A 12,557-nucleotide genomic window follows, 5' to 3' on the forward strand; every position below is an offset into this window, starting at 1 on the left:
CTTTACAGGGACACTGTCATTGCCAAAGGCTTGCCATTGAAGATCAACCAGGTCAAGACGGTATGTCTGACATTTCTTTGACCTGACCTGTTATTGTTGAGTAGCCGGATGACACTCGAACAAAATCAAAGTGACTAAAACCATGCTTCTGCTTAAGGATCATGAGAGTGTGAGCTGTTCTGCTAATCAGGCTTGTTACCACGAAAGAAACTTGCAACCATCTTTTTTTTTTTTCTTTCCCCTCCTATTTTTGAAGGGAGCAAGGGGGCAAAGGAAGAGTGAGTGTTGGGAATCAGCGAGGGGTTCAGACATGCAATCCCAAGGACGGATTCTACAGTGTACATTAGAACCAGGCTCACAGTATCACTAAAGGCCTGATCTGGAGGCAGAAGTGGCAGGCAAAGCTTTGTCTCTTTGGTAGCCCCCTCTTTTTGATGAACCGGGTTTGCTTGGTAAGGTTCCCCCCTTCCTTATTCTCCTTCTCATACATGAAAAGAATTTTGCCGTTGCTCCTTCATAGCCTACAGGTAAACTTCTCTTCTAGTGAGCGTATTGACGGGAGATGGCTTGTATTCCCCCGTTTTGGTCAGGGGAATATCCTCAGGGTTGGCTTCCTCACTTTGACTAAAACTAGGCGCACTGAAGGTGTCATAGGACGAGGTCAGCTTTTTGTTGAGGAGGTTTCTGTTGCGGTCCCCCATGAGGGCGGCCTCGCCATTGGCCAGCCTTTCCTGACTTCCTCGTTCATCGACGGGCATGAAAGTGGAGAGTTTGGGCTGGCTTTTCTTCCGCTCCGGAGAAGTGCGCACGGGCATCCAGCAGGAGTCCGAGTGGCCGTATTCGTCACACTCGCGGGTGCACTTGCCGGTCAGGGCTACATCTGGAAGAGGCCTTGAATCTGAAACCAAAGAGAAGAAGCCAGTGAGAGTGGACCCTTCTCCCAACATATGTTCCTAGTCTGTAGGAAACTGGAGAACACAACATATACCTCCCATGCTGTCTTATGTCCCCTTTCCCAGTATTTTTCAGCGTATCATCCCTTAGAAAGGTTTCTTTTTGCTTTAATTGCATGTATATTAAAAACAAGGTTTTGCAAAAACATCAAATATTTTACAAAGAGATGATTAGAGAAAATGATTTAATCGTGTCCAAGGGGCAGGTGTGCATGAATTTGTTACAGGATGGGGGCAGGTGGATGGTTGCAAGTAGGAAGTCTACTAATGTGGAAATATATTTTTGTACATCCACAAAAATTGCTAAACCCAAACAGATAATTTTATGTGTTTATAAATTATCCCAGAAATGGTGTACTTTTGCCAGTTTGAGTCCCTCTGGCTTATTAATTATTCATGGATGCAAATCTGCAAAACCTTATTTTTAAAATATATTCAATTGGGGCGACTCAAAAGTAGAACCCACATTTTAGCAAATAATGTGGTAAGAAGTGAAAATACAAAGTATGATTATCTTTGAGTATGAATATGTCAGTAATATGTTTATTTACCCCACCTATGTCATGTCAGGTGGTCTTATATGTGGTGTGAGTGTTGACAGAGCACTACATTTGTCAATGTTTAAGTAGAATAGAAATTTTATTTTAAATGAAATGTGTATATATGTTAAGTTCCTAACCTTTTGAAGAAAAAACATATATTCCTAATTAATGGTGTTTCCTAGTGAAATGGGAAATGTCTCTTAATCCGAAAGTGCTAAATCAACTCCAGATAGTTTTTAGAGTTCAAGATTAAAGATGGCATTTAATAATTATGTGTATATGTAATTAAAATCATTATGTCTATATATCTTTAGAGAATGACTATGTACTTGCTCAGTGTTAAAAATAAATCCTTTTCACCTTCTTCAGACATATTTGGGAGGGAAAATCAAAAACCTGTTTTGCCTCACCAGATTCCAAGAGAACAATTTCTAAGGTTCTATTTAATCTATTTAATAGCTTATATTATTGCCAAACAAAAAAAATTAGATGGCTCTGCTCTACTTTATATTACACTGTATCATTTTATAACAACGTTTTGGATTTAGAGAACAACATATTTTGACCTCTATATATATCCATAAAGGACATAAATGAGATTTTTATTTACATAATATTTGGTAGATTCTCTTTAAAATAAAAATAATTATATTTTTATTTGCAAGATATTTAAGTTTTACCCTCTGTTTTATTATACACACACACAACCCGCACACACACACACACACACAATTTAACATTATATTCCTACTTTGGCCTTGGCTATCATTTGAATAGAATGCTTTATAAACTTTTCTTAGCTAATCTCCTGAATCAAGTCACTCCAATAATTCACTTTATTTTTTTTTTCAATGATGGTATTTTCAAATGTCCATATGCATGTAAAAGTTGGACATTTATAAAGGAAGACCAAAGAAAAGTCCATGGCTTTGAACTATGGTGTTGGTGAAAAATATTGGCAATGACGCAGACTGCCAAAAGAACCAACAGCTCTGTCTTGGAAGAAATACAGCCAGAGTATCCCTTAGAAGCAAGGATGTTAGACTTAGTTTCACACACTTTGGACATGGTATCACGGGAGATCCTTCCCTGCACAAGGACACCATGCTTAGTAGAATGGAGAATCGGCACAAAGGAGAAAGGCCCTTGATGAAATGGATTGACAGTGGCTACAACAATGTATTCAAACATACAAACAATCGTGAGGGTGGCGCAGAACTAGGTGATGTTTTGTGTCAGTGGTACGTAGTGTCACTAAGAGTTGGACCTGAATTGATGACACCTTACCACAAATAATAGTAACAAAAAAGTTCAGTGATTTTTGTAATCAAATTGGTGCAAATTTTTCTCAATTAAAAATGAAACTGAGTTCTTTGGAAATATTTCCCATTGTAGGTCCTTTCTTTTCTTTTTAAAAAGCATTCTAAATTGTAATCTGAAAAAGACTCCTTAAAATACAAACTATACAATAAGATCCAATTTTCAGTAAATATTTTCCATCACCCCTTTAATGAGTTCAAACTCATATTTCACTATGAAAATACCTCTCAAGAAATTTGACAATAATCAGGAATTTAGCTATAATACAAACAAACTAAAAACAGCTTGTCTTCAAGCCAATTAATACGCACTGTGGCCCTTTAAGACAGTGTAGAACACCTCCATAGGGTCTCGAAGGCTGGCAATATTTAGAGGAATAGAAAGTCTTGGCTTTCTATCTCAAAAATGACTGGTAGGATTGAACTGCTGACCTTTAGGTAAGCAGCTTAGCACTTAATCATTCCACCACCGGGACTCCATGAACTACCAGTAGAGTCTAAAACCAAGATATGCTTATCTGAGCTCCGTTTCTAACGTGCCATTAATGAGACAATCTGCCATTCATTTCCCCAATCTTATAGTCTAGGACATTCCTGGTGAAACGGACTTCTATTTATTGCTTAAGAAAAGATGACTTGTCTTCTCTGTTATTATTCATAAGAAGGCTGCCACGTCTCTATCCAGGAAGCACAGCTTTTAATAAGGATTCCCTGTCATTTCCAAAGTCAAACACTTGATTAGGGACCACAGTGGAAGCTGACAAGCTTAATTGGCTGAGACATGCTGCGGTGTTTGTCATCAAATTTAAAAAATAATCAAGAAAGGCTATAAGAGATTCATCATGAGCAATCAAAACTTCCAATTTTGATGACTCAAAAGAAACATCAATGATTAACAAATGCAATTTATATTAAGGTGTAATTTATTAACAGCAGGCATGCATGGAATAGTATTTTTCAGTGTTTATATATTCTCTTAATTATGCAAGTATATATTGTAAAATACCTAGAACACAAAAACTACACACAATATTCATTGACAAAGTCATCTGGCACGACTAAGACTTCTTGAAAAATGTTGTTGTTAGATGCTGTGGAACTAGTTCTGACTCGTGGCAACCTATGAATAACAGAATGAAACAGTGGTCCTCCACCTTCCGAATGCCGAGACCCTTTCATACAGTTCCTCAGGTTGGGGTGACCCCCAACCATAACATTATTCTCATTACTACTTCATCATTGCTACTATTATGAATCAGCAGCCACTGTGAAACGGTCATTTGACCCCCAAAGGGGTCACGACTCACAGGTTAAGAACTGCTGGGATAAAATATTGTCCAGTCTTGTGCCATCCTCATAATCATCTATGTTTGAGTCATTATTGCAGCCACTCTGTCACTCTTTCTCACTGAGGGTCTTCCCCAATTTCACTGGCCTGTATTTTAGTTAGTGCTGGGCTCTTCTCTGACTATTGGTTTGGATAACATGTTCAAGTAAAGGGAGGCAAAGTCTAACCATCATCATTTCTAAGATAAACTTTTACAATATCCATAGTTGTGGGATCATAGTCATAACTTCCACCATTACTACCTTATCTTAAAAAGCATTTAGGCTGTTTGCTTTTATTTCTGTTTCTGTACTCCATCATATCAAACCTTGAAAAATTGGGTACAGAAATGGCATTAAGCAATCCTGTTCTTCTTGCCTTAGTGTTGCATTCAAAGCTTTATTTTTCACTAGTTATGCTATTTACCAGAATCATTGCATCACTTTGGAGAGCCCAAGTTCTCTCTTACATAGCACTAACTTCCCTCTCTGAAGTACATGGGTTTAAAATCATCCTAGAGGAAAATATTTCACAACAACACATAATATAATAAAGTACTTTCCTACACCTTATCCTGCGCCCCACCACCCACCCATTGTCCCTTGAACTCACTAGCAAGGAGGAGAGCTACACCCAGGTTCCAAACCTACAAGAGATGAGAGGCTGAAGAACAAGTGTTTTGACTTTCCCTTTAGCGTTGATCTCAGGATGCCATATTACTCTTCTTCAAATGTAACAGCTGAGTGATTTAGAACACAATTGCTGCCACCTAAACTTATGAGAAATGCTATAACTCAGATAGTGAGAGTGAGAAGGAGAGAAAGAGGGAGACAGAGAGGATCGGAGAGAAAAATCTGAGCAGCATAGACATAGATATCAAAAAATAATCATGAGTTTTAATATTTAATAAAATTATGGTACAAACTCCTCAACACTATAAATTAATGAAAGTAGGGGCATATTGGCTTACGAAGTCATTTCCTCTCTAAATGAAAGATAGTCCTCCTTGCTAGACACAGCCCATGGGTGGGTGGTGAGAAGATTAGGCTAGATGCTGCTTCCGTGACCTCAACCAAAAGTGACAGAGAGAATACAGTAGAATCATTAGAAATAACAAGAAGTACAGAGATTTATTGAAGCATTTAATGGTTTCAGAAGCTATCCTACACAATTCAGGAACCATTAAAGGCAGCGTTATTATAGGGCAGCACAGTAAAATCCTTAAGACTCTTGAAGAGAATGTTCCACCAGGAAAGCTTGTATTTATGCCAAGTTACATTTTCTGGCCACCCACTCTACATCACATTTTTGTCTCCAATCTAAGAAGATATGTACTTTACCATTTAATACGACATTTAGTATTAAAAGGCCTTATTACTAAAATCCACAATACTCTGCTAATTTACAACAAGAAAAAAAAGAATTGTCCACTGAAGAGGTGGACAAAGGACCTGAACAGAAGTTTCTCAAGGGCAGAAATCTAAATGGCCAATAAACATCTGAGAAAATGTTCCAGATCTGTAGCCACAAGAGAAATTAAAACAACTATGAGAGACCACCTAACACCCTCAAAGATAGGCCAATTCAAAAAATCAGAAAGTAACAAGCATTGGAGGGGCTGTGGGGAGATAGGAACACTCATCTAATGCTGATGGACCTATAGATATGTACAGCCATTATGGAAATCGATTTGGTGATATTTAAAACAGATGAAAATTGAGCTACCATATGCTCCAGCAATCTCCCTACTGGGAATATACCCAGAAGAGACAAGAAACAAACCACGGCCAGACATCTGTGCTCCAATGTTCATCGCGGTGCAGTTCATAATTGCAAGGAGTTGGAAACAATCCAAATTTCCATCAAAAGAGGAATGGATTAAAAAACTGTGGTACATACATACAGTGGAGTACTACACATCCCTAAAAAGCAGCGATTAACGCATGAAGCACATTGCCACATGGGAAGAATTGGAGGAAATCATGCTAAGCGAAGTAAGCCAAGCACAAAAGGACAAGTATGACATGAGTCCACTGAGGTAAGCTCAAAAAATCCAAAAGGGGCTTAGGGAAGAAGCTACTGTATATAAACATTCCTGGGTGAGGTCCAGGTAAAATGGCAGGGGCCAGACTAAACCCAGGGCTACATATGGTAGCCAACTAAAAAGGAGGGGGTGGGGAAAGACATGGGTAGCCGGGGGGTGAGGGGGGGGGGGCAGGACACTAACCCACAAAGGGGAGGATGTTGTTTATATCTCCACAGGGAAAGAGGGACCAGACTTCAACCTAGAGCTCCAAGACAAGAATGCAACACACTGGCATGAAGCAGGGAACCGATAGAGAGGCCTGAGGGACCGACCCCATTACCAACTAAGTGGACAGCCACCCTTCCCTCCAGAGGAATTCACTTCAGAGGACAGTACTGAAGTTACAGCTCAAGGAGAGGGATGTGTTTGATCAGAGCACACAGGAGCCAATGAGGGGGGAGGAAAAAAGAGTGAAGCACATCCTGGCCCACCAAGCCCTGAAGACATTTCTGCTCAGAGCATCCAATGCACAGAGAAGACCATAGGGCCAGCCCCACCATGAGACATGATACGGAGACACACAGCAGGAATTGTACTCACCCTGATCCCACCACACCTAGGTGAGATGCTGGGGGCATGCAACAGAGTAGCAAGGGAGGCAGAGCAAGGAAGGCCCCAGGGAACACCAAAATAGACTGTGGGGCCAGGTGTAGTGTCCCATCAGACTGCACAGGAAAACACTCATAAATGATAACAAATAGACCTTGAACTATTTATAGGCTTTTCTTTTTGTTGTAGCTATTGTTTTATTTTATATTGTTGCTTTGTTGTGCTCAGTCTTGTGTTTGTGCATATTGTTGTTGCTGCATGTCTATCTCTATGGGATAGGTGGGATAAACAAGCCCTAATAGAGAGCAATGGGATGACAGTTCTGGGGGGACATGGGAGAGGGGGAGGCAGGGGAAAGGAAGTGGATGTTTACAAACCCAGGGACAAGGGAACAACAAGTGACCAAAAGTTGATGGCGAGGAGGGTGTATGAGGTCTGGTAGGGTTTGATCAAGGCAATGTAACCAAGAGGAATTACTGAAACCCAAATGAAGGTTGAACATGATAGTGGGGCAAGAGGAAAGTAAAAGGAAATAGAGGAAAAACCTAGGAGGCAAAGGGAATTTATAGAGGTCTAAATACAGGCATGTGCATATATAAATATATTTATATATGACGATGGGAAAATAGATCTATGTACATATTTGTAGGTTTAGTATTAAGGAAGCAGATGGACATTGGGCCTCTATTCAAGTATTCCCTCAACACAAGAACACTTTGTTCTAATAATCCAGCACTCTGAGTTGCTCACCTTCCCAACATGATTGTTGAAGACAAAGCAGGTGCATAAGCAAGTGTGGTGAAGAAAGCTGATGGTGCCTGGCTATCAAAAGATATAGCGTCTGGGGTCTTAAATGTTTGAAGATAAACAAGTTGTCATCTAGCTGAGAAGCAACAAAGCCCACATGGAAGAAGTAACTAGCCTGTGTGATCATGAGGTGTCGATGGGATCATGTATCAGGCATCAAAGACCCAGAGCAAAAAATCATAATGTGAATGAGCGGGGTAGTACAGAGTGAAGGCCCAAAGCCATTCTGTAAGCAATTGGATACCCCCTTACAGAAGGGTCATGGAGAGATGAGGGGCCAGTCAGAGTGCAGTATAGCACTGATAAAGCATACAGCTTTCCTCTGGTTTTTTAACGCTTCCTCCCCCTCATTATTATGACCCTAATTCTACCTTACAAATCTGGCTAGACCAAAGCATGTACATGGGTACGGATAAGATCTGGAAATACAGGGACTGTAGGACACATAAACTCCTCAGGACAAATATTGAGAGTAGCCATACCAGGAGGGGAATGGAAAGGTGTGGGAGAAAGAGGGAACCGGTCGCAAGGACCTACCTATAACTGCCACCCAGGGGGATGGATAACAGACAAGGGGGTAAAGGGAAACATTGGACAGTGCAAGACATGAACAAATAATAATAATTTATAAATTATCAAGGGTTCATGAGGGAGGGAGGGAAAAAATGAGGAGCTGATACCAAGGGCTCAAGTAGAAAGAAAATGTTTTGAAAATGATGATAGCAACATATATACAAATGTGCTTGAGACAATGGATGTATGTGTGGATTGTGATAAGAGATGTACGAGCCCCCAATAAAATGATTTCTTTTTAAATGGCTGACATAAAATTAAGGTGTCCTCGTGGTTTTGTGGGATAAATATTGCACTGATAACCAGCAGGTCAACAGCTATAACCCTACCAGCTGTTCATAGGGAGAAAGATGAAGTTGTCCGTTCCCACAAAGATTTGCAGTATCAAAAACACCGTATACGGTTGCTATGAGTTGAAATTGACTCTATGACAGTGGGCTTGGCTTTTTGGGTTAGTAGAAAACTATTTGTTTTTGCTGGATATGATATGACTGAATAAATCATTAAATAAATCGAAGTTGGACAAAATGCATTTGGAAATGCATTACTGTAGTGAGTAAATGTTAATGCTGAAGGTATGAGTTCAAGAGGTAAACACCGAGTTGAGTTTGTTTGTTTAATATAAGTAACAGGAAGATCTCTTCCGCTTGACTCTGAGGATTTAAGATGGCTATGAGTCAGAACCGATTCAGTGGTACTGAGCGTTTTTGTTTGATTTTGAGAAAGCAACATGTAATGGATGATTTATCTGAAAATTACTATTTCAGATAAATGATTTGTGATCCACTAAATATCCAGCACCTACTAGAGTGAGCAGAAAGACACAGGGAAGGACTTAACATCCAGAGTGTTGTAATTTATCATAGAATCACAGAATCCAACCTAATTAAAAGATGATTCAAGGATCATCTCTAGGTTGTTGTTTTTGTTAGGTGGCCATTAAGTCCGTCTTGACCAATGACACAACATAAAGAGACACTGCTCTGTCCTGTGCCACCCTCATAGTTTTTTCTTAGTTTGAACCTATTGTTGCAGCCATTGTCACTGCTTCCTGTTGAGGACATTCCTCTTTCTGGCTGCCTCTTTATATTACCAAACATGAGGTCCTTCTCCAGGGACTGGTCTCTCCCGACAACATGTCCAAAGTATGTGCAATGAAATGTCCTCCTTGCCTCTAAGGAGCATTCTGGCTGTACATCTTCCTAGACAGATTTGATTTTTCTTTTGTTCATCCAGTATTGTTCTTCAGCACCATAATTCAAAGGCATTGATGCTTTGATCTACCTTATTCAATGTCCAGCATTCACGTGCATATGAGGCCATTGAAAAGTATACTAGCGTGGCTCCCTTTAGTTCTCAAAGGAACATCCTTACTTTTCAACACATTAGAGAGGTCTTGTGCATCAGATTTGCCTACTGCAATGCATCCTTTGATCCCTTGATTGCTGCTTCCTTGAGCATTGATTGTGGATCCAAGCAGGACAAAATGCTTGACAGGTTCAAATTTTCTCCATTTATCATGATGCTACCCACCGGCCTAATTGTGAGGATTTGGGTCCTCTTCCCTCTGAGTCATAATCCATACTGAAGGCTGCAATCCTAGACCTTCATCAGCAAGTGCTTCAAGTCCTCCTCATTGTCAACAAGCAAGGTGTGTCATCTGCATATCATAGATTGTTAATAAACTATCTATAAGTAGTATAGTGGATTACATATTGGACCCCTAACCTCACGGCCTGCAGTTTGAATGTGGATTGTTGTTTCTGTAAAGATTAACGCCTTTGATTAACAAAGATGGGTAGTTCTACTTTGTCCCATAAGGTCCTATCGGATCACTATGAGTCAGAATTGACTTGATGGTAGTGAGTGTGGGGCTTTGCTTTATTCACTCCCTTTAAAATCATATACAATTTCTGGGAAGGAACTCTTGTGGTCAGTGGTTAAGCTTTTCAGTTTTAACCAAAATCTAGCAGTTCACATGCATTAGCTGCTCCAGTGGGGAAAGATAGAAATCTGTCTCCATAAAGATTTTCATCATTGGAAACCCTGCAGTTTTTGTCTGTCTTATAAGGTTGCTGTTAGTCTGCATAGATTTGAGAGCAATGATTTGCCTTGGTTGTTTACACCACTCCTGAGTAGGTCATTCAAGGGACAGTGTGCTTGTGATAAAAAGCGTATTTAGAGGCTTAACATAGCTATATGTGTTTCTGAAGATGTTTAGCTTCAGAAATCAAGGCTTCTGAGCCTTGATTTTCTCATCTTTAACCTATAAACGTATTAGCCCATTGATTATGGGGATGAAAGAATTAAGGCATAACATCTCAAAGCACAGTGTCTGATATAGGGAGTTTGGCAAATAGTAGCCAAAAAGATCGTGCAGATTAAAGGATGTGAAGATATAACATTCTTCTTGAATTCCCTCATGAAATAAATTAATCCATAAAGAAATTTGCTCTGAAATTGGGGACACTGATTTCAAATCCTAACTTTGTCACTTAGTGGCTGTGTAAATTTGGCCAGAAGATTTGGTTGCTCAGTAGTAGAATTCACACCTTCCATGCAAGGCACCAGGGTTCTCTCCCTGATAAATATCAGCTTCTCTGAGCTCTGATATTGATTATGAGAGGTTATGAAACCCAGAAACAGGTGTGCACAAAAATTTCACAAGCTTGATTCCAGGACACTGTACTTCAGGCACAGCATCCATCACTTGCTGCAGGGGCTTAGATGTTGCTCACATGATGAACAGGTTTCAGCAGAATGTTCTGGCATCTATAAACAATTCATTCCTTTTATCTTTGGGCAACAAAGGTAGCCAAACTTATGGCAAGTACAACCTATCAAAAGAGTGTTTTCAGAGGTGTAAGACATTTAATTAAGCAGTTCAAGCAGATAGCTACCATTTCAAGGCCATAGCGATTCTGGTCCTCTAATTACAAGATTTCACTGTATTATACCTGGAAGTGCTCTACTTCAGCTTGACATTCCACGATGACATTAAAATGCTTAAACATGTTTGAAAGCATCAGCAACTTCTTTTTCTATACCTTAGGCTAAACTCAGCTAAATAGCAATTGAATGTATCTCAAGAAGCATTTTCCGACCTGAGGCTTCGACCACTGTCATTTTGAATGTGGCATTATCATATACAGTGGAGAATGTGCATGCCATGTCTCAAAATGCCTTGCTGAATCAACTCAAACAGGAATCTGCTGGTTGGCATGTGAAAACTGCACTACAGCAGAAAAACTACATGGGGACTGCTTGGGAGTGATCAATTTATACACACCAGAGATGTGGACCTCATTTCCATTTTCATTTCCCTCTCAGGATGAAACAGATTTATTTAACAGAGTGATTTCAATTCCATGATGGACCAGAGTGGGAGAAGAACAAGAATGTAGTAGAAATGAGAAGAACTCTAGTAATGATTAAGAGAAGTTATGAAATCCAAAATGAGGTTAGGGTCATTTATTTCACAAGTTAACATACCCCGATATGGGGTGTCTTCACCATTCCTGTTTATGTTCCTATTACGATAAGCAAAGCTTTTCTGATACGTGTTCTAGACCCTGGAGTTCTTTTATGTTAATTTAAAAAAATACATTTTTGGTATTTGAAGGTCATAACTTAAATAAGCTAATGAAAACTAGAACTATTGTTTCCCTCACAAATCCACATATATATCCATCAACTTTTGCATAACATTTCAGTGGGATTCAAAGATTACAATTCCAACACACTTCCAATATTTGGGTGAATGGGAGAAAAAAGGATACGTTTCTTATACTCAGAATTATTTTCTTTGTTTTGACTTAGAACCAAAGGTTTAGAAATACTTAATATTCAATGTCTAAAGATGAGAAACAGAGATTTCATATGGCAAATGAATTTCCATCAGAGAATGAATTAAAGGCAAATAAATGACAGAAAATGTATATAGAAGTAAGCAAAATAATTCAGTTTGATGCTAATATTTTAGATTAGTCATTTAAAGGGCTTCACTTTGATATAAACTAATTTTTAGGGATGAATTACTAGTTTGAAAACTCATTTTACTTCATAAAAATCTACTTCTAACATTTACTTTAAATCAGTGTCTTGAAATGCCAACAATTGGTCATAGTTCATTTATCATAATAGAGAAAGTGAATTCTTGTAATTCTGGAAGTTTATATAAAAACAATATCAATCAGATTAAAATTTTAAATCGAGGAGATCTGTTCAGTATTTTATATTAGTCTTATTGGGAAGTGAAACTTTGCTGGTATGACTAGAAGAGCTATAAGTGACAGGTAGTCACTTTCGGCAATAGTCTAAATTTGTAAAGCTTTCTGTTATAGCTGGGTAGTTTCCATTTGGTGATAGAATACAATTGTACATTAGCTCTATAGCTGAACT

At 39.0% G+C, this 12,557-nt stretch overlaps 1 protein-coding gene across 1 annotated transcript in view; it reads right to left on the minus strand.

Moving 5' to 3' along the window:
• Positions 1–235: 235 nt before the first annotated feature.
• The window catches only part of PCDH7 (protocadherin 7), a 509,222-nt gene continuing 496,900 nt past the window's right edge, over positions 236–12,557 (minus strand). Inside the window, exon 4 of the mRNA XM_045284109.1 lies at positions 236–898. Coding sequence (XP_045140044.1) covers positions 522–898 — 377 coding nt within the window. The 3' untranslated portion in view covers positions 236–521. The remainder of the gene's footprint in view (positions 899–12,557) is intronic.

The sequence above is a fragment of the Echinops telfairi genome, unplaced genomic scaffold, assembly GCF_000313985.2.
Source record: "Echinops telfairi isolate 266 unplaced genomic scaffold, ASM31398v2 ScPeMD7_7468;HRSCAF=8506_0, whole genome shotgun sequence".
NCBI classification, from domain to species: domain Eukaryota; kingdom Metazoa; phylum Chordata; class Mammalia; order Afrosoricida; family Tenrecidae; genus Echinops; species Echinops telfairi.